This window comes from Pterocles gutturalis, unplaced genomic scaffold (assembly GCF_000699245.1).
Source record: "Pterocles gutturalis isolate BGI_N339 unplaced genomic scaffold, ASM69924v1 scaffold20353, whole genome shotgun sequence".
NCBI classification, from domain to species: domain Eukaryota; kingdom Metazoa; phylum Chordata; class Aves; order Pterocliformes; family Pteroclidae; genus Pterocles; species Pterocles gutturalis.
In genome coordinates this window covers 73,818-97,553 of record NW_010123632.1, presented here as the reverse complement: position 1 = coordinate 97,553, position 23,736 = coordinate 73,818, and the positions used below count along the sequence as shown (strand labels likewise).

At 40.3% G+C, this 23,736-nt stretch overlaps 1 protein-coding gene across 1 annotated transcript in view; it reads left to right on the top strand.

The window, feature by feature from the left end:
- The window catches only part of LOC104465078 (disks large-associated protein 1-like), a gene marked incomplete at its 3' end in the record, with an annotated part of 116,678 nt that overhangs the window by 23,731 nt on the left and 69,211 nt on the right, over positions 1-23,736 (top strand). Inside the window, 1 exon segment of the mRNA XM_010077988.1 lies at positions 22,622-22,799. Within this exon segment, the coding sequence (XP_010076290.1) occupies positions 22,622-22,799 (178 nt within the window).

Here is a 23,736-nt window from a genome sequence, read left to right as displayed (position 1 = left end):
AGAAGTCAGAATTTGGTTGTAATTTGTGACCTATACTACCGTTGTTGCCTCAGCTGTTCTTTTACCTCTACTTACTGAAATTTGAGTCCACAAAACAGTTACAATTAACTTACATAAAGAATAAACATTGGACAAAGAAAAAGCCTTTAACTTTGCTAGTCATTTTTTAGGGTTTGTGAAAGTTATAGGGCAGCAGTGGTGGAATCTTCACACCAAGTAGCGCCCAAGCAAAGGTTCCTCTTTCCCCATGCCCCAATCCTGGTTTTACCAAGGTGTGGTTTAATAAGTTGCAGCGGCCATTAATTTTCACTTTTACTGAATCTGCCAAATGGGAATTTTGACAGTTATGTTTCTAAATCAGAGCTACATCTCCTATAGACTAAAGAGATACAAACAGTTTATTTGACTAGTGCCTAAATATTTCCTGTCAGGAGGCTGATGCAGTCATTTCTTTACCATCATCATGACTCTTCAGGCTGTAGGGAACACTGGGGAAATATCGTGTCATGTCATTTGAATTAATATCAAGTGGAATTTTTTTAATGAATAAAATTCACCTTCTCCTGCTAGCTTTGAGTTTCCTTGCAGGGAATATCCAAACAAGCTGCTTGAAAATTGAGAGCACATATGAAAGATTTGTGTACAACTACTTGCAATGCAAATGTTTGTTCCAGTTAGGGATAATAACACAATATGTGACTTATCTGAAAAATTAATACAAAGCACTTCCATTTCAATGCTAATATATATTTTCTATGTGATAATTGTAATCCATGCGATAAAAAGAAAAATATTATCCAACAAATTTAAATGATGAATACATTAAAGTAAATCCCAGTAAACATTTGGATAAACTCTCCTGGGATCATCGCGTAACATTCCCACCTGCCTGAAAAATGGCTGAAATAAGAGGGAAGTTCTCTCAAACTCTTCTTCAAGTCCAGATTCCCATTGAAGTTTTGCAGCCTCCTTTTCTAAGCTAAGTGCTAGGGGGAAATGTTATGAATATTTAATGATAACTGTAACAAATATGAACTACGTCTCCTGCTCCAGAAGCTAGTGGAGGAGGTGCTTTTCCTGTAGTGTTACCTCTGGCTTTCCCATTCAGCCTTATTCATGAGAATGATGTGTCAGCCTTGAGAGAGGCCTTCATATTATCTTCTATTCCCTTTTTAATCTTATTTTCACACTGTTTCTTGAACAGCTGTTTGATTTGTTCCAATCATAATCTTAGAAAATAGCAGCTATCCACAGCCACCATAAAAGGAAATTCAATGAGCAATAGCTAGAGTAAATTAGAGTGAAAATAGTTAGAGTAATTTAAAATATGAGAGAAAACATTTTATTTCAAAAGAAAGGCCAATTTCACATTTTTTCTTGTAAAGAGTTAAAACAGACCTGCTTTTCTTTTATGTGAAATGATTCCTGGCTTTTAGAATTGTTTTTCCAAAGTTTTATTAAGGTGTTGGCAAAATGCTCACCTATTTCTTCTGAGGAAATATGCTATTATGAAAAAAAGGAAATCAGAAGTTCAGCGTTACTATGTAGCAGGAACTTGCTTTTAACTATGTGTCTCAATCTCAGGAGAAGAAAAAACACATGAAGCTGGGTTTTTCAAGATTGCAACATTTGTCAAGATTATGCCATTATTTAGTGACGCTTCTTCCCTGCCTATTTGTGCAGAATAGATATTTCCCTGTCATGTGAGGTGTTTGTTTTTCTGGTTACTGATTTTCTTTGTATGGTACTGCAAAGATTTTGACCCCTATTTCAGCCATATACACTGGACCATGGCTCTTTGGCTTTCTAACTACACACTTTTTGTGAGGGTTTTTTTTTTGAGTCATTAAAATCCCATCGGCGAACTCCTGGAGTCACAACAGTCCTTGGTCCAGCTATTTTGCTCAGTTTTTTTCACTATTCTGTGATGTCTTCCACTTTTTCTTTTGGCCTTTATTATTGTTAGCTCAAAGGCGTCGCAGGAAATAATTTCAGAGTAGTGTATGAGGAAAAATGTTCTGCTTCTGAAATCCTAGGAGATAATGTCTTGGTCCTGCACATACGCCTGTATACACTTACATTGTTCAACAGGACATCTGAAGTTCTTCAAGCTGGTGATGTGGGAAAGGGTTGGCAAGGTCTGGGTTTCACCTTCTTCAGGGCTCTTATGTCTGACACCAACTCCCCATTGTCATTCACCAGAAAGCTTTTCTGGGTATTGTCAGTCACTGGAGAGTATTTATTCCTTGCAGACACCTGCATCACAGCTTTGAAAGAGGTCCATGTAGCTTAAGCAAAGTATGATCTTTTGGCAATGCTGGAGCAGCGTTTTGGAAGTCAATAATTTGTTAAAGAAAAGCTGTAACCTCATTTAGATTATTGCCTTACTTGCAGACATGAAAATCCTCATCCTGTACCTAGTCATCTGGCTCAACTTTACACAAGATTTAACTTTATGTTGGACATAGCTACAGATGAAAGTGAGGACTTCCAATATTTTGGCTTCTCGCAGTTACATCCTGTAAACTTTTGTTTATTTTAGAACAAAATTTTGGTGAATTCAAGTCCATCCCATTGTCTGTTTTAAAAGGCAAGGTCTATCGCTGTACTTCATGTGTAAAATGGGCACTTCTAGGGCTTTCTTTAAGACTTATAATGACTGAACCAAGATGTGTTTTTCAGCTATCTCTTTCAGGGTATCGTTTCTACACCACCAACCTGCATGTTTGTGTGCAAAACTGATCTTGTTTATTTTTAGCCCTACTTCTGCCCACCTACTTAAAATTCTGCCTCAGAAAGGAAGTTAATGATGTCCAGTGGGGACAGGAGAAGAAATATGACCTTAGACTGCAAGGACGTACACAAGCTATATGCTAGGAAAATCTTCCTAATGGTAATGATAGTTAAGTGCAGGAGCAGATTGCCAAGAGAAATCAATTCACTGGACATTTTCACGAGAAGGGTAGAAAATGTCTGTCAGGACCAATTTAGGCATTGCTGATCCCGCTTTAGGGTAGGAGGAGGGACCAAATGACCTTATGAAGACCCCTCCAGACCTATATTTTGTGATTCTCTGCCTGTCTTTCTCAAGCTATTATATATACACACTATCACTGTTCTTACTTCATTTTCTTAACTTATTTTTTACATACAAAAATAAAGCTCTCATCAGGACCAAATTATTCCTGAAGGCCTGCTGTTGCATAGTAAATATAGATATCCCATCCGTAGCAGTACTGCACATTTTTTCGTGTATTTTAAATGTTATTTCATTGCTAGAGTTCTGAAATTATGTTCTGACTGCTGCCAGCCATACCATGCTTGACTCTCAGTATGAGATCTTGCACTATCTGGTTTAGTTTGCTAAGGGGAGCTCAGCTGATGTATTAAATCTGCCATGCAGAAAATTCAGAGGCATAAAAAGAGATGCATGCTTGCACAAAATTCAGTCTGGAATCCTTAATGTCCAACATAACAAGGCAAGCAAACAGGCAACAATAATTAAGTTAATTATTCATAATAATTTTCTGTTCTGATCAGCTAGAAGTGCAATGTTCTTTCACTGTGAAATGCTGGAGCCCTTTTAGATTAAAAATGGGAAAAGTTAAAATAGTGTATTTTGCTTTAGTTTTAATGTGAAATTACAAGACAGTGTTTCTGCAGACATGCTTTGGGATTTTCTGTTAATTTGCATCATATTATGGTGAGAGAAAGAGACATGAAAGTGAGTAATTGTTCTGCCCTTACAAATAAATGCTATTAATAGCTAAGTCATATTGATGCACAGTCATTTGTTTCTTGCATTTTCTTGTGTTTGTATTACTGCTAAGATGGAGTAACTTTCAACTTATTTTAGTAATTCTCTGTTGGCATGGGTGTGGTGCGGGTGAAGGTCAGAGGCAGGGGGTAGCAAAGAAAATGTGACGCCTCTGGTAGCTGAGGTGCTGATGTAGGGCAGCATCAAATACCACTCTGCTCCCAGTGACATATGTGAATGAAAGTTCATCTGAAGAGACTTGACTTTTTAAAATCTCCTCTCCTCCTATCAAAGTTATAAATCTTTTCTGAAGGGGAGAAATTAGGGAAAATCCTTAAAGACTTTCTTACATTGTGCTTGCTTTCTTATTCATTGTACACCACAGAGAACCATCATACAATCACTCTTTGTGTTATTTGCTGGTGTGAAAAAAATATTTTTGATGAAAGCACCTTTGCAGCAGCTACTGAGTTCCTGCAAGAAGTTTGTGTTGTTGCACCTGTAGCTGAGTTGCACAGCAGTTTCCCATTCCCTTCCAGAAAGGCTGTGCTACCTGGCCAGCCTGCACCCCAGCTGCCCAGCAGCTTTGCCTGCAGCAAGCCCAGGGACCGCAGAAAGCACTAACTGGTTTTGTCATCCCTGAATGCCAGCGACCTCGTCCAGAGCACCCAAATCCTTCCCTTTATTTAAGTGATGTCGGTGTGGCAGCCGTGCTTGGGTTGTGTCTGTGCAGCTCTGCACTGTGACAGTGACGTATCATGCTGAAGGCAAGCTCAGGAGCTTTCAGAACTAGTATATAAATCTCCCGTGTTTTATATCTGACAATTGCTATTGCAAATCTGTGCTAAGCCTTCATTACTCTACACTTGAAAGGAAACCTTGAAAAACTTCTTTTGAAAGGTAGTCCTCCTTGGGCTAGTCCTAAAAATGTTCAAAGTTATTTCTTACTATCACACCAAAATAGGCATAATATAGATGTTTATCAAAACTCTCTCCTGTAATAATCAATATTTATTACTGTCTGCATAACAAAAATTGGAAAATGTTCTAGAATGCAAAAAAATAGAAGGTTCTTACTTCATTTATTACTTTTACTCTTTGTTTTACAAAACTTAAAACTGCTACTTCGCTTTTATCACATTTAGAGAAATAATTTGGTTCTGAACTTTGCATAAATCTCAAAACCAAGGATACATACTTAATGCAGAAGGCTTACAACCACTCTGGGTGAAATGGCATCAATGATGACACTGAGTGAGTCATGACTTCATCTCATAATATTTATGTTTGTAGCAGTGATATCAATTATATTTATAAAAGCTGGGATTTGGGGAGGGGGACAATTTCTAGCTTTGAAAAGGTCTGTTTTCCTTATTCTAGTGGGATGTAGCCAATATGTCATTCAACCATTCTCATGAAGTTGCAAAGATGTGAGAAATCTCAGAAATGCCGGCACTGTCTCGTCAATAGGGTCCAATCTAAATGTCTAGCCAGGGATTTCAGACTGGTGCAGGATCTGTTGGAAACATCTCAGTCATGTGGCTGTAAGAGCTGTGAGACAACAGGGCTTTGGCAGAGATTTGTTGCTCAGACTTGTTTGAAATGCTGGTGAGTCAGGCTGTGCCACTGCAGTTGTTCCGTCATTTACTGTTGGGTAGAATGTCATTTCTGGCAGAGTAGTAGCTCTCTGTCTATAACTTTCACACCTTTTACTTAGAGATCATTTGATTTGGGGCACAAATTTATTTCTGTTTACCTGTGATGAGTAAATTTGAATTGAGAGGTAGTAGATGATGCCTTATTCAAATAAGATATTAGACTGACAGTGGCTGGAATAAATGCCAGCACAGTGTCACTATTTCTCTTGTCCCTTTCTCTTTTCTTTTCTCTTTTTCTTTTTTAAGTAATTCCTTAATATTTCTAAGTAATAATCCTCAGTACTTAGCTAAGCATCCTTTCTCCATTTAAAAAGCTAAGCTTTGCAGGAAGAACACCACATTTAGAGTCACTGTCCCTTCACACAGTGACACAATGGCCTTCTGACTATCAACTATTTCTAGATTTCCACCTCCCCACTACTTATTTTATTTCCTTTTTTAATGAATTTCACACCTTTGAAAATAACGAGTGTGCAGCATTCTCTTCTGTTTTCATTTATTGTATCCCTGATCCTAACACTCTTGCTAAGATTTTTCGTCAGTGGTGATTTAATTCTTAACCTTTTTCACTAGTCCTGTTACTAATATCATCCCTGTGAGGCTTTCACAGTTCTTTTATCCCACAGTTTCTAGTCACAACTAGAGCTGGTCTGTTCCTAGCACCCCTGAATGCTTTTCATTGCATCCTTTTCTCGCAGGGGAGGCACGCAGCTTGTGTTGAAAAATGTCAATGCCTGCCTTCATTCTGGTGCTCCGTTGCTGCCACCATACACATGATGGTTACTTGCAGTTGGTCATGCTTCAACCTATCTTTGGAGTGATTTCCTGGGCAACTGTGTTCGCTCCCTGCTCCAGTTCTCCAGACAGAAGTTGCTGTGGTGGCTCAGGATGGCAGCCCAGCAGCCCAGGTGCCCTTGCCGTCACCCAGCGGCCAGGCAGCCCTTGTGCACTGATCCCTGTGCAAACACGTGTGAACGCCAAGGAGGCTTTATCCCATCAGCTCTAATTATCCCTTCTCCAGAGAAGTTAATCAGATTCATTATATCTCTGTGATGACTGCAGTATCTGCCTGAGTGTTTTGCCTCTGGCAGAAGATTGACAAGCCCTCGTTTTCTATTGAAATTGCATGTTACGATCATATTTCCCTCCCCTGTTCTCGGAATCAGTATGTCCACAAAATGGTAGCTTGTTATTTAGTGTAACTAGTTCCCTTAAGGGCAAAATCCCAAAGAATAATAAAATAATCCATTTGAGGTTCATACAAACAATGAATCACCTGAACAGCTGTCTCTACAACAACAGGGTTGTAGTTTGATGTTGATGTCACAGAGATTCTTCATCTTTTGAATATATTTTCAGATCATGTGTTTTATTTTAGGTACCTCCTTTAAATGTTGTATCTTATAGACAACAATAATACATAGAGGAAGAGTCTTTATTTTTAAGGAATATTTTTAAAGAAGAGGATGAAAGAAAATTTACATGTAAACTAATGTTTAAAACACTGATTTCAGAACTTCTCGATGCTTATTTGCAAGCCTGTTTTACAATAATTTCTATTACCAAGATTTAAAAAAAAAAAAAAATCTAATCCCTTCTCACAAATAGAATATTTATATTTCTAGAGAGGAAGAATAAAATTAGTCCTTTTTGTAGCCGAAAACAGGTAAAAGCTTACTTCTGACTTGGATCTTACAGGTTTTTTGTAAAATCTTATATTTCACAATTACTCCCTCAGTGTTTCTATCATGGGCAGCACTGAAGTCAGCCGGAATGGGAAGGTTAGATCTGATCCAGGTTAGATCTGAGGCAAATATAAATCCCCTTGCCCTGCTCCCTGGGCCACCCACAGGCCTGAGATACCCACTGGGAGCACATCCTGCTCTGTGGAGAGGGACACTGTACTCAAAATCTTTATAGGAATAAGGTGCAGAAAAATGATTGTCAACTGCTTCTCTAAAAGTCTTTGGGAATACTATGCAATTGGGATCTGGGTCCTCAGTACTGGATTCTGCAGTGGGTTGTTTACAAGTCTGAAGTGTAGCACTTAAACTCTGAGTTATGGAGGTTTTTTTCTCCCCACTGACAAAGTACATATGAAGTTGTGAATGTCAGCCTCCTACCCAACACAATGGGATGATAACCTCTGCCATGAATTAACCAAGCTGCTTGTTATAAACATTATCTTGCCACTGTTCTTCCAAGTTCTTTTGAATGCAGACAAATTTAACAGCTTTCTCTTCCATAAAATGATACACCAAGGTTAATTATAGTTCAGGAGCATTCTAAGGTATGATTTGGCTGCTCAGAGTTTCTCAGGTCTAAAAAGAGCATGAGGGGTGCACCTGGAACAAGCGCCTGGCTTGCATTGTTCCCATGGGGAAGGGGAGGATCAGTTGAGCAATTAAAATTAAGCACTGAAATTGAAAAACTCTCAGATGCGGTGCCCCTTCTTCTGGCAGAGGGGAGCAGAGTCATGGGGAGAGTCTGGCCCCCCCCACCTGGGGCCATGCCTCTGCAGCAGGGAGGCTGTGGACTCGGGAGCAGGGGCTGAGGCAGGTGTGCTGGGTACCCCAGCATTGTTGCTCCCCGCGTGGCCTCTGCCCAGCATCGGGTATCCATGTGCCTCCAGCTCCAGGTAAAAAGGGATAATAACAAACACCTCCTGCACATCGAGATGTCACAAGGATTGATTCATTACAGTTAGTGCAGCAATTACAGAGTCTAAAGGGGCTGCAGAAACGCTAATACAGTCATCGTTAGTCATTGCCCCCTTGCTCTTAGCTCCTGTTTTGTACTCCTGAAGTGAGACTTGCAGCAGCGTTTCCTCGTGCTCAGCAAGATGCCTGGGAAGAGCCCCAACATGTTGCACAAGCAGCAAGACATAGTGTGGGGAAGAAAAACCATCCTCGTGCATCCCTGCTGAAGGAATGACTGCAGAGGCTGGCGAGACCTCAGGCAGGGATAAAAGGGTCAGTTCTTGCAGTTCCTCCTCAACCATGCTTCCCACATGCATCCTGCTGCCAGGATGCTCTCTTCTCCCTTTCCATCTGCTGTACGTATTTGCTCTCCCCGTGATGAGTGAAAGCCTGAAGGGGAGCACACTGCACCTGGGAGTAACAGAAACTCATGTTGCAGTTTGCTGTGTCTGTTGAAATTCATAGGTATGATCTGCTCATAACTTGACACATCTCCCCCTCTCTTGCCGCCATGCAGCCCACACCTATTGCTAACATATGTCCCAGAGGTGGTTCAGATACTTTCACAGGGGGTACATGGTAGCTAGGCATGCTTCCCTTTAGCTAGTCCTACCTCTCCTCTTCCCTCTATGCCCTGCCTACATACGCTAACTCATGGCTTCCCTCTGACATCTCTAGAAAATTTCTTTGTATTTGTTACCCTTCACACTATAGCAGAAGGGAATCTTAAAAGGCACCTTTTTTCTTTTCCCATAGGGAAAGCCTTCAGAGCTAGGAAATGATATTTTAATACATCTCAGAGCCTGAGCTACTATGGTACATGCTACACAGAAAAGCAAGCACAGCATGCACACTGAAAATCACAGTCTGAGTGGAGGGGGCTCCCACTGTATGTTCTGTGCATGTCTGTTCCTGGAAAACCTGTGAATTTTCTGATGAAAAGGCATTTGGAAGGCTGTGAGCAACACTTGTCTCTGTTATTGTCTCCTTATTTTTGTTCTTTGGAGAGGGTAGACAGCAGCCCAATGGTCCCATACTGATGGCAGCCTAATTGCCCCCTAAGAGCATGGTGCTGCCAGGGACAGTAAAACCCACACAAGCTAGTGGAGGAGCAGTTTTCTGTTTGCATCCCAAGATCTTAGTGCACTCACAACAGAGAAGATTATCCGTGAGTTTGCCACAGGCTTCTTATGAGGGATATTGATCAATTTTCTTTTGCTGAGTTTAAGCTTGTTTTTTTCCTGTTTGGAAAGGCAGCACTAGGCCCATTAGTTTAAGCAGAATTTATCTAAATTAAGGAAAAAATGTGACTCAAACTTTCCTATTGATAGACCTTCAGCAAAACTCCAAGATTTGACCTGCTAAACATCTAGCAACTACGTATGTAATTAACTACTTGCTTATCTTTAGATAAAAACAACTTTTTAATTCTATTGTTTTCCTGTTACTGAATATCTTATCGGTGAGTAGTGAATAGCTGTACACATAAAAACCTGCCTTCATGTATCCAAATTGCTTCCTTCCTGCTATAAATGGATATTTAGCATAGCTATGTGTAAAGAAAGGAGCAAGACTGGTAATACAGCCATTGAGAGTGTGTTGGCCTTTTCTTTGGTTTCTATTTTCAAATAACTTTATTCTTAAAGAATATGGAACTAATATTTTTATCAATTTGCCGGTTTCTGTACAGAGGGAAAATTCCTTTTTCAACCCCACTGCTGACCTGCCCCTTCTAGTCATCAACAAGAATACTGTCATTCATGAAAAGCATATAAAAAAGCTTTAAATCCTACCATTTTTGTAATGATATGCTCAATGCTGTGAAAGCAAATTGCCCTATGAATCCTGATTAATTGGAAATCAGGTCCACAATTCATCCGGGCTGTAAAAACCACAATATATTCTAAGATATAATAGATTTGCAGCATCTTTTTTAATATGCTTTCTATTACCTGAGTCCCTGGCCCTTGTGCTTGTGTGCTTTCTTCACCAACTGTGAAAGCTCAAGGTTTTTTTTCCTTTAACTGGAAAGGTATTGCAAGCCTCATGAGATGAGCTTTAAGACAAACATAATGCATTGCAGAAGCGTAATAAATAGCAATCATTGGCAGCACTAGGTTATTCCTCCCTCTAGTGGCTGGCTGGCTCCAGTGAGAATAAATGGAGCTCTTCATTCACATCTTGAGGAATTGTTCCATTATCTTAGCTGCTCAGAACTTACTTTTTTCAGGCTAGCATCCTCCAGCTCCCTGCCTGCTTGGAAATCCATTGTGCCTCTGTGTACATGTCCCTGACTATGTTACATGACCAGCCTTTCTATTTTTCAAGGCCACCTCTCTGCAGTGTTCTCAAGCTTTCCCAGTCCCTTCTGTACATTATGTTACATGATTCCCAGTAGCAGTCACATAAAGGACGCCCCACTCCTATTGCATTTCTGTGATTCCAAAAGGTACATTACACCAAATCCGGTAATTTATCACTGCTGAACTCTGAGGTATGCTAAACTGAAAAAGTGATTAATTTGAGGCATCTTAGTTTGTCTACTCATGGTGCAATACTGGGAACTGTGTTTGGACAGTGAGCAGGATATTAGTGCTTCCTCCATCTACCTGGATGTGTCAGTGCATGCCCATACACCAGTGAGCAGCTCAGGCATGTTCATGTCATTAAGAGAGACCAACACATCCCTTCGTGGATAGTTCAGGAAAATCTAAAGGTGTTGCAGAGGTGAAATGCTCCACTTAATTTTGCCTAGCAGCAAGCCCTATCTACATAGTTGGAGGGACAAAATTCAGTGGGTTGACCAATTGGCCTTTACCTGGCACATCAGAGGAGAAACCAGAGTCCCAGAACACTGAGCAGACCTTTGAAGGTTGCCCTGTGCATCCTGCCTGCACACAGGCACATACTAGTGTTCAGACATCATCAGGCAGGTCTCTGCCCTGTTGCTCCTGACAATTAATGGATTAATATATTATCATAATGTTGCTGTTTTCCTAATCAAGGTGACAAAAAATCTGAGCAGTAAAAATAGGTGCTATAAGTACAACAGCCATTTAAGGAAGAGATCAGCTAAGGAAGAGGGTACTGACTTATACAACTCGATTAAGTTGTGTAACTTCAGGGCAAAATTGCAGCCTTCCTCATAAGAGTTGTGAGGCTTGAGAAAGTAATACAGGTTTAATTGCGCTTTGCTTAAAACTGACATTTTAGGCATTAAACTTTTCCATAGCTCACTGAAATTTTATTAGCTGGAGATCTTTTCAAGGAGTTCTGTCTTACCTCAGCAAAACCATTGACTTGAGATGATATCGTAAATCACCATCCATAGTCGATAACGGTTTCAACTGAAAAATGCATTTCTTCTAAACTACCTTTTGACCATCACACCAAACATTCTTTACTCTTTATGAACCAGCTATTCAGCTTTATATACAATATCTGTCTCTGAGGCTGAAGTTTATTATTTCAGTTGTTCTGTCACCTTTGCCTCCAGTAATAAAATAAAAATATGGTGCCACTATTCTCTTCCATCGAAGAACCCCAGTCATGTGTGCTAACTTTAATTCAACATCACAAAGCCACCTGGGAGGTGCTTTAGGGAAGTATTAACATACCTGTTTGCTGAACCTGAGAGTTTATATATCTCCTCCAGGTCACACAGCAAATTTCTGAAATCCGAACCCATAAGCCACAGTCCTTTGCCAGTGGTTTTAAATGCCAGGTAGAATTTATTTATCTAGAAAATATCTCTCCTTTTTTTTTTTTTTCTGTTACGGTGTTTTGAACAAAAACATAGATATCCAGATATTTTCATCTTCTGAGTAGGACAGGCCATCTTCACCTTCACCATGTATCCTATCATTATGTTTTGTAAAGGAGAGAGTTTTTGCTTAACTCATTCAAAGGTGGTTGGTTGGCCTGTGATTTATACAGGACAGACAGCACACTATTAATCAGTCTTCTGTAAAAAAATAGCTTTATTCCTTTCCCTATGCAAACAACAGATGTTTTGGCACTTTTTCTCTTTTTCATCTGGCTTTGCTGGATTTTTTTTACTTTATTTTTTCATTGGAAAAGAGCAGTATCCCAGTTCACTAACAGCATATATTTTAATTCCAAGTATTACAATTAAATTCAAATAACTATTTGGAAATACTTAAGGATGCCTACTATAACAGGGCAAGAGTCCAGCTGACTTTCTCAGGAGTTAAAGGCTTTAGTCCTTTAAAGTGAGGTGCAAAACCCCTTTGAAGATCCTCAACCCCGAAGACTGTCCACTCTTTGGAAATATTTTTTACATCTGAATTGTCTATCATTGCTCTAGCATGCAGGATGACACTAGCAGCATGATGAATGGCATGTAACTGGTTCTCCATTCCTTTACTCCCAGACTTCAATAAATGTTTCAGTGTGTTTCTTTTTCATGGGATTAAAATATACCTATTTTAAATAATTTAAAAAAAAAAAATCCCTTTCAGTCCCCATCTGGGTTTGGCACTATTTTACAGGTTTCGCAAGACATTTTTTTCCTTTGTTGTCCTATACTCCAAAATATAATTAGTTCTGCTTTATCAGGATTTACTCTGTACGAGTTTGGCCCAACAGTAGCCTATAACACAGAAAGCATCTGTTGTTTAAAAAAGGGAAAAAAATCTAAAAATGTGTGTTAAGCATAATCTTACATCTTTTGAGCAAACTTCTATTTATCGGAAAAGTCTTCCTAATGGAAATCAACTGCAGACTTCCACCTCGACATATTCAGTGCTTTGGCCCTGTTTATAAAAACACTGACAAGCCAACTTGCCCAGACCACAATATATTTCACAAATACTGAAATAACAGGTTATCACTTCGTGTTGGCTCTCAGTAGAGCAGACAGGTCTTTTTGCAATCACTGCAAAACAAAACTGGAAAGACTTTGGAATGGAAAGAGAGAGTTATAAAATACACCTGGACAAATGGTTTTTTTCATTATCTGGGTTTCTTTTGAGGGATTGATTTTGTTGTAAAAGCACCTGAAGGGAAAGCGGTATCAACTTTTTTTTTCCTGAGGAATAGCTCTGGTGAAGTTACATGTCTCCCTGCTCCCAGGCTATCAGTTTTGCTACGCAATACCAGTGATAGAAGAGAAAATCTCCCAGAGCAGCAGAGACTGATGCCCAGAGAATCAGTAGAGAATTTGCCAGCAATCCTACTGCACACCATTATTTTTTAATTTACTTATATTCTAGACACTACTGTAAATAAAATTATAGAACAAAAGTTAGTATTGCCAGCTTCTTTAGTATGTCAGGAGAAATTGCAGGGTTTTATCTTAGTCAGCAATAACTCTGTTTGAACAGTTTCCCCCAGAATCTGCTTTTTTTTTTAATGTGGCTGTAAGTGTGGGATGGCTGTAAGTCATATCTGAGCTCCAAGCTATACTTATGCAGACACAGTTGAAGAAACTGGCTGTAGAGTTATCCAGGAGGTCACTCCTCTTGTCTTCTCAACACCCTCTCAACCCCTGTGCAGTCAGTACTAACTTGGATTTCAAGTCACCACCCCCCCAGTGCCTGCAGAGAAACAAAATGTAGTACGTTAGAAGTACTTGGTTAAAAAAGAAGAAAAAGCAGTCTTCTCTTCAGGCACTTTGAACTGCTTAGTGTTCTTCGAATACAAACCAGCTAAAATAGAGGATACTGAATATCCACTTAGAATAGCCACTTGGTAAGAGCTCACATATGATCTTTCAAAATGAACCCATGAAGAGAGAAGAGGAGAGAAAATCCACAGTTATGATCAGCACATATTACAGTCCAGGTCAACAATTTGCAGGTGTTACCAAGAAATAATGCGTACCCACAGCGGGTGAGATACTCAAAAGTATTTCTTACATAGCGTGCTTGGCCCTGTATTGAATCTTGTTTTCTCAAACATTCATTTGGAGGTAGTGCTGTTATTCAGAGATGTGAGAAGCTGAGCTCAGCTCCTTAGCTTACGTGGACTTGTGATTTTTCCCTTTTTCCTGATAGAGTTACTAGCCTACCCTCTAATTGTTTTAAAATGTACTTGCTTTTCAGAGTTCTCCAATAATTTGGTTTGTGTTGCACATCTGTACAGCTGGTGTTGAATCTGCTTTTTTTTTTTTTTCTTTTAGTAGATATCCAAAACTTTTGAAATGGCAGAAGGCTGAATAGGAAGTGAAAAAATGCTGCATATGTCAAATGCATTTTTGGAAAATGCAGGTGGCTGCTTGTTTATGTGAAGGCTTTGGAGTAGCGGTGTTGACTTGCAAAACTAAGATGTGTTCCCAGTCTCACTGGGATATGTTATGTTTATACAGATCTAGCCCGAACGTTTGGAAATATCTTTCTGGACTAGGTGACTCAAAGCAGGCACATGGCGGGGCTTGCAGGCTCGTGGCCATGCAGCGTGTGGGTGACCATCACCTGGTTTCAGGTCCATGTGGAGCTGAGGACACTGAAAATGCATTGCAATTTGACAGGAAAGATTAGTCTTAAATAAACACTGGAGTGACATTCAGCAGCAAATAACTTTTGTAGTATTTACTGAGAAACATTTTTTGTAGATAAATACTGCCCAATATTGTAACTTGGAGTAGCACAGGAGGATTTGCAGTTACAGGAAGTCTGCCCAGAAGATGCCTTTCAGATGAGCTGGAGTGAGTGCTATCCTCACACTCCCAGGAGCAAGCCAGAGCTCCTGCGTAAATCACAGTGCTAAGCAGGGAGGGATGGTTGTGCAGCCAGCTCAGCACATGGCTGGGTGATGTTCCTGAAAAGTAACTGCTTTCCTCCTGCAGGTTGGCAGAGAGCTGTAATTCTTGGTTTTTCCCACTGGCAGGATTAATCAAATTTTTAATGTATGGATGAGGGAGACCTGAAAATTAAATGAAGCAGGTGAAGTCCAAACTTGTGGAGACTGGGATTTTTGTAGAATAGCACAAGGGCTGCAACAGGGAATATCTTGATCCCAGATACCCTGAGGTTAAAAAAAGAAAAAAGCTGTCTGTCAGTATTCTGAGTAGGAGTAAGCTTAATATTTATACAGACTGAGACTCAAGCTTTAGTTCTCACTACAAAATGCGTCAGGAAGTGCAGATCCACAGGTATGTGAGAGAATGTTTGAGTGTGTTACCAGACACCCAAGAGGAGGAAAATCATAGTATTTGACTCACTTATGATAACAGCAGCAATTACAGAAGTAGCAGTGAAGTGCTCCATGTCCAATGACAAAAGTTCTGCCTGAGAGGACCTGGAGGAGTCTTCTTCCCCCCTTCTTGGAGGGCTTGACCACAAACACGTGCTCTCGGGTGGCTGGCTGGCAGACCGAAATGCTTGAATTACTAAAATAAGAGTTTAATTTGGGCAGATTGTGGATGATTTTTGAGTCTCACTAGAGGTGGAACAGAATTATTTAGGTTGGAAAAGACCTTTTAGATCATCAAGTCCAACCATAAACCTAACACTGCCAAGTCCATCACTAAACCATGCCCCTAAGTGCCATGTCTATACCTCTTTTAAATACTTCCCGGACGGTGACTCAACCACTCCCTTGGGCAGCCTGTTACAATGCTTGACAACCCTTTCAGTGAAGAGATTTTCCCTAATACCCAATCTAAACCTCACCTGGTATAACCTGAGGCCATTTCCTCTTGTCCTATGGCTTGTTACTTGGAAAAAGAGACCAACACCCACCTCTCTACAACCTCCTTTCAGGGAGTTGTAGAGAGCTATAAGGTCTCCCCTAAGCCTCCTTTCTCCAGGCTGAACAACCCCAGTTCCCTCAGCTGCTCCTCATAAGACTTGTGCTCTACACCCTTCACCACCTTCTTCTTTGGACACACTCCAGCACCTCAATGTCTTTCTTGTAGTGAGGGGCCCAAAACTGAACACAGTATTGGATGTATTCTAGAAGAGAAGATACATTTCTCTTCTAGTGTAAACAAAAATTGTGTGTTGTTGTACAAAAATGGCTTACCCTGGCATCACTGGGTTAAGCTGGTTTATCTGGGTTGAACTCTTTCTACACTTTGCCATCTCTTTTCACTCTTCAGGGTGGAACAGAAGAATGCTCACAATTATTTGCCTGACACACCCACATGGGAATCAGCACCAGCATGTAGACCAGATTTCTGATTAAAGAGAATTGTATAATGTCTTTCTACATCATCTTCCATCTGCTTCTCTTACCAACTCAATTACATATGGCACCATGTGCCCCTCCCATGCTGTGCTCTGTACTTTCACCGTGTCTAGAAAGCACAGGGAAGATATCTCACATCAATGGCAAAGGAAAATTTCTTTCAATTCATTAGTCGTTGTTTTTTGATTGTACGCAGCACCCAATAAGATCTTTGTAATAAAGGGGAAGCTTTATTTTAATGTATATGTGAATTTTTATGCAGTAGTCAGCTTTGTTTGCCAGCACCTTCGCACTTACTAAAGGCTAAAGATGCTCTTGAAACATGTTGATACAACCTCAGCACCCCTCCACCCCAAAAAGAAATAAAACAACCCAATGAGTCCATGTCCTTTGAGAGGGAAGCAGGTTTGTAGTAAAATCACAAACAAGTGTTTTCATGGCTGATTTTGAAGCTGGCAGTAGCCAGAAGTGGAGAGTTTTAAAAGGGACTGGGCTTTTTAGAAGCATTTGCTACTAAAAATGTTGATCCAGTTCTGCTGTTCTCTATCAAAGAGACAGGAGCTCTCTGGCAGGACACCATGTCCTTACTCAAAAAAACCCAGAACAGCTGGAGACAGACACATTAGAAAGCTGTGTGACACCAAACTGTGTGGACTTCTGGATTCTTTTTTTTTTTTTAAGTGCTATCCTCTGCAGCCCTACCAGAATCTGTAAGATCAGGCAGAGAGGCAAACACACCATACTGCAATTTCTACCTCTTCTCACCCTGTGACACTGGTGTGTCCCACACGACTTTGTGGTATATGTTGGCTGGTCCATGCAGTGAGGACAATTTGCAGTCTGATTAGCAGAACCTTCTATAATGCAAAAGGAAGCAGATGCCAATTTTGTGCTGATAACATAGAACTGCTCTTCAGCAGGTGGTCTTTTTCTGGTGGTCTCCAAGTTTTAAATTTTTTCCTTCTCACACTTGGCTCTCTATCAACACAGTAAGGACTTGAAGAGAGGTTTCATTATGTTTTTTTAGCTTCAAGGTAGGAAATCCCCATGAGGAGTTTCCCTTGATTATAAACAAAACCAGAAAAGGACATCTTAAAAACACAGAAAAATCCCTGGTGGGCGGAAGAACACGCAAAACTGTTTTTGTGCTGCCCTTATCTCCATCGGTAGCATGACAGATTTGTATTTGCTACAGTGAAAAAGCAGCAGAACATCGGTGCCAACACGATCAAATTACCGCAGCCTGGTGACCCATATCATGACCAGGATCAGACAGATGCACTTGAATGACTTTGTTCTGTCCATATTCCTCCCTGATGTCCTTCTGTGTTTGTCTTGTGTCAGACTGCACTGGATTATTCTACCTTCTAGCAACACTTGAATGCAAATAAAATTAAGCACAGAAACGTACATTGGATGTGCCCACCAGCCACGCCGGAGCTGGGGCATTCAGCCTAGGATAATTAAGCCCCGCGGAACTAAGCTGTCCGTTGTAGGCTACAAAAATGAGACATGGGATATTTAGCAATAGTGGTGGGTTTGAGGTTTGTTTTTTCTTGGTTTTGGGTTGTGTGTGCTGTGTTGTTGGGGGCTTTCTGTTTGTTTGAGGGCAAATGTTAGCACACTCCTCTGCTGGCTTTCGGAAGCATTCAGGACATGTTTCTGAACTTTATTCTGCTTTGTCATTTTCTGTTGGCATAGCACAGTATCCATCTGGCACGACACTGCGCTTTGTGTTATGAATCTGAATGCTGAACTTGCAGAAGACAATACAGTCTTAGGACTATTTTTCATTGTAACACTTCTTTATATCGTGTCTGGCCTAAAAGGGAAAGACAGCAGCAATTGTCAGTGTTGTCTCTCCCTTTTTTCATTCAGAAATGTAATAAATTAAAGTGTTTTTCATAAATAGCATATGACAGAGTGCATTGTGCTTTCCTAGATTAAAAGGAAATACTTGAAACTTAACTTGCCTGTTCCTGTAAGTCCCTGTTGTCTACCTTCTCTTTGGCATTTGAAAGCCATTTTGAATACAAAGGAACTCTTCCAGGAATATATTCAAACGTTTTTTCACTTTTAATCTGCTAACACTGTGTTTTGAACCCTTTAACATGTATTTGAGTGAACTAAATTATGGCTGACATATATAAGTCAGCAATGACAAGGCAGTATGTAAAGACAATGTACAGCTTTCCTTGCTCCTTCATTCATCCTGGACCATCACCTGCATCAGGCACTAGGCTAAGACTGTTTCCTGCCTCTGCCTCAGACTTCACTGCACAAACCAGAGCAAATCAGGCTCAGCCTCCCTCACTTACCTATGCTGACCAACTCCTTACTCTGCAAATAGTCAATTAAGTAAATTAGGGACCAAAATGTATTTCCATCTGAACTGAGACTGTGTAGATACAAAAACATCTATAGCAGTTGGTTAAAAGTATTTATTAATAGCACGTTGCAACAGTGGTAAGGGGTGAGTAGGTGGGTGCATTTTAAATCTTTTCATTTCTACATTTGAATGAAAGCAGGACAATAAGCCTCAGTATGTCTGCAATGTACAGAGCAGAAACCAAAGGGCAGCATGCAAATATTGCTTAAAGATTTCCTTTACACACCTACACGATCTTCTGGTTTAGATACTTTGTTAAGCTGCCTAAGTGAACATTGTCCTGCCTCTCAGAGACCTTCACAGGCTTTCAGTAGTGTTTTGCCCTCACAGTCGGGGTACCTCAACCCTCCCTCTGGCACAGTGTGGATCAGGGACACTTCCCTTATCCAGGGGAGCCCTTGTTTCTCCACCGGGACTCGGCAGTCTCCATTTCCACACACCGCAGCGCAGGGCTGGCTCCCTTTTTGGTCAGTCCCCTTGGGACATCCATAACAGCAGCCAGCAGAGTGGCAGAAACCCAAAGCCCTCCTCTTCTCCTGCTGACTCATGCTGTGGTTCTTGGGAAGCACATGTAGCAGTGCTACTCCTCCCTCCCCATGCATTATCGTCATGTTGCCGTTGTGGCTGTGCTCCCATCCTCTGGAGTGAGGCCTGGAACAAGGGCAACAGTAAAGGAACAAAAGACAATGCAGCCAGTTTGGGGACCTGCTGCCTGTGAACACAGCATGTTGCCTTAGGGTACAGCCCAGCCCCGAAGCGCACCTGCCTCCCCACACCCACTGCCCGCTCCTTGCATGCCACTTCAACCAGTATCACCACACCATGTATCCACAAGGGACAAGAAGCCTCCCAGGCAAAATCTCTCCTTTACCATAGCAGTAAGGATGAGCTGCGTATAAGCCCCCTTTCAAGGGCTCTGGCACAAGGGCTACCCTTCAGCACCTGTCCCATGTCACACCAGCAAGTACTGCAGCACAGAAATGATGCAGCCTGCTTGAAGAGCTTGTTCAAGATCTTAGTAATTTGCATCCTCCTCCTGCCAATTAATATATCCAATGCAGTCAGTGGAGCTAACAGACCATTTTGTACTGGCCAAAAAGCTGTCCCAAAGTCTCAGTCCCTCGTATACCATACTTAGTTGTGGAAATTATGATGGCACAAACAGAAGTTTAGATAATGCGGGATAAATAGAAGCTGGAATTGAACCCTTAAGGAAGAAAAGAGTATTTTCATTTACAGGTTACTGGTAATAGTAAATCTGAGAAAATAAATTAGACATTCAAATCTTCCCCTGTCATACATAGACAAGTTTATTCCTAAATGAAATGTTTTCTAAATTTCCAGTGGCATTTCAGCTGTTCATTAAAGTGTACTGTAGAATATACTGACAATTTATTACACAGCTATAAAAGCAGTAGTAATTATTATAAATGCAAACCTTAAGATGTGTCTGTCTATTCTTTAAATCCTTTTTCTTTTTTTTTTCCCTCATCACTACACTGAATGAAACAGCAATTGTAGCAATCAGTAAGCAAGGAGCCACCTCCAGCAGCTGCTAATATCCTAGCCTGTTTTGTACAACAGATGGGAGGTACGCCCAGTCTAAGATAAGTGGCCACCTGTAGAATATGGTTCTACATAAGTGCCAAACTGGCCAGTCATATAGTCAGGAACAAAACTAGTCAGAAAAAGAAGGCAGCTGTGCTGACCACCCACATCTGAAAAAACAAGGAAACATTGACTGTTATGGATGGATGCCCTTGTTTCAAGCAGAGCTGGGAAAACGTTGTTATGCAACACTACTGCACACAGAAAACTAATTTCTGTACCTTTTGTGGTGGCTTTCTGTGACATTTGGAGCATCTGATCTGTACTCTCCTTGCCACAGCAAAATCTTGGTGCTATGGGTACCTACATCTTGTCATATTGGCTCCAATATTTAAAGGGCACCTTTCTTGCAAATTTCTGTCTGGCAATATCTGTGCACTGAATTTGGTGACATGCTGCAGTCTTCTTGTGAGCTCAGCTAGTCAGTGAACAGCGACAGCCCCAGGTGACGTATTCGACTAACTGGCAGCTAATCAAGCATATTTGAAATTTGCATGTCACATATTGGCAGCAAACTGTCCACAATGTATTTGCAAAATACATTTTGAATTAATTTAAAATATGCATTTCAGGCAATGCTCATCAGTTTACAGATCTACAGCGTGGTAAGGTAGCTCACATGCATAAGAAAAGTTGTCTGTTGAGCTAATCATTCTATTTTATCTTTTTTATTCTTTTTATTTCTTTTTTTATCAAATAACAGACAAGGATTTTTTTTCCAAGAGTTCCATGGTTAGCATTAGTTATCAAAATGTTGTAGCTAACCACTAGTAACAGTCATATTTTCATAGTTTTCTCTTCCTTTTTTTGGGTTTGAAACACCACTAATTATGATGTCTAAAAAGCTTTCTACTTTTGTTGTGTGGAATCAAATGGTATAGGAGTCAAAGCATATGAATATGGCTGCTGTGAGTATTGCACCGTGCACACAGTGAGCATGGCAAGCAAAAGCTTTATCTTCAACTTGCGACAGGAATATTGAGTAATTAGCATAAGTTTACATATTATTATTAGACAGGTAATTATCAGCTAGAGAATACAGTGTTGTAGAGATGACCTAGATTTTATTATGGTATTGTACCATTCAGAAGCAGCCCCAGTTTCTGAACTACATAGGTGTGCTATTACACAGTGGAATTGTCCTCCTAAAATACATTGACAATTATCAGAATTGCACATGCCACTGAGAAACTGATCATACTAATTACCATTGTTAGCTACTTGAATGCAAAATATCTGTAAATGTTTGAGGAATTAGACATAAAAAGGATTGTCTTCTTTCAGATCAGCTGTGTATGTATTTCTAAAGACCATGAGACCAAGATTAAGCCTGTAATTAGGTTACAGATTTTTCTTTCAGATATGTGCAAACACCCCTGTGAGATTTACATTTAAAGATGGAAAATTTAGTTAATATTTTCATTTGTTTACTTTGTAATACTTGTAGAATATTAAAGATGTTCCAATAAAAATATTGAAGAATCACCCTTTCAATACTTTATCCATTGATTAAATGTTTAAAAAGAAATACCCCCAAAATTAATTTTATTGTATAAAAGGCATGACATGGATCACTTTTTGTGACTCATGTCTTTATAGGATACCTCAGATTGTGAAAACAGCACCTAGCTGGAATTTTCAGAGGATAAAGCATCTTGCAGGAGTCAGGTTGTAGTTACACATTATAACTTTTGCTAGTTGACTCTAAGCACATATGGCAGGAGTAACGCAGTTTGTGCACATTACCTATGGGGGCTTCTTTGTTTGTTTGTGACTGCTTGTGTATCTCATCTGTCACTGGTATTGGAAAGCTGGAGAATGTTATCACTTCAGAAATACAACTGTGATTTTTAAACTTCTAATTTGACATCAAGTCATGTAAAGCTACTTGCCTAGCCTACATTTTGCAACTTTCAGCTTAAGCCAGGCATAAAATAAAATTTAAAGCCCATCAAACCTTACTAGGTGCCTCAAGTTCTTGGAATTATTTCCCAGGTTAAGATGTACTATGAGTGCATTTGCATGTTGTGTGTGATCTGCCTACCCTATTTGCCTGTACAGCCATGAATGCTCCATGAGAACCAGGCCCATTACATAGATACATATGTGGGTGTCAGAGTCGCAGCACCAGCAGGTCTGATCAGCACCAAGCTTTTGCAGAGGAACAACCCTTTAGAGGAATAGAGCCCCTACAGTTCCCACAAACTGCATTTCAAGAAGTAGATGTTCAGCTGATGTGTTTAGGATCATGCAGCCAGTCTTACTATTGGGCCTCTCCTTTCTTTAGCCATGAGGCCATTTAGATTTGATGAAACATCTATTTTCTTTTTTATTTTTTTTTTTTTTCCAAACCTCCCAGGATATCCAGCGAACACTCGCCAAAGCTTCAGATCCGGAGCCACAGTTACCTGAGGGCAGTGAGTGAAGTCTCCATCAACAGGAGCCTGGACAGCCTGGACCCTGCGGGGCTCCTGACATCCCCCAAGTTCCGCTCCCGCAATGAGAGCTACATGAGAGCCATGAGCACCATCAGTCAGGTGGGTGACACACACGCATGGTGGCCAGAGAGCAGCCACCACACTGGATGCTGGCCAAGCCCTTGCAATAGAAGAAACTTGATTTTGCTTTAAGTGGAATCAGGCTCTTGCGTGCCACACATTTTCAAAATGTTTTTAAGAAAACAGAAATGTTTTCACACAATCTTGGTTTTGAGAGGGTAACATTTGATAATGCCATAACCTGCCCTTTGCAAATGGATGAGTGGCACAACATGCAATTTGTTTGAAGGAGAAGTCTAATTTTTTATTTTTCTTTTCCAAAAGCAGTTGCTCATCAACAGTGTCTTTAAACAGGGTTCTCTTAAGGATCTTGTGCTTAGTACCTCAAATCAAATTTGTTTGAATGCCTCGAAAAAGAAAAAGACACATTCATGTGCTGAGTGAGATGCTAAAGGAAAATTAAGTCTGGAGTATTTTGTGTTTCACGATTTTATTAGTGTTTTATTATAATTTTTAAAGCTTTCTTTATGCTATTGTATACATTCTTAACCCTGTGCACTTTTGAACTTTTCATCTATACAGTACGGATGTCACAGTATATATATTAAGTTCAAAGGTGCCTTGAAGTTCTCTAAGATCTCTCCCTGCCCATTCTGAACAATAACAAAAAAATAATAGCATCATAAAACAGCCTGGTTGTGCATGCTTGTACACTTGAATTGGTCAGGGGCATATCCGAAAGAAATGCAAAAGTGCCAGCACCCCATACAGCAGTGGGCCAGTAGTTCATCTGCTAAATCCTGTAGCTCCTTGGTATGATTTTTGGCTTGTGTGCTTAAATGAATTATTTGGATAAATCACTTGGATAAAATAATTTTCTTACACTCGTCCAGAAGTGCAGCAGGGCAGTACTTGTGGCGCTAGATAGTGGCTCCTTATTATGGGCATGTCAAGTCATTGCAATGTCAAAAAAAGT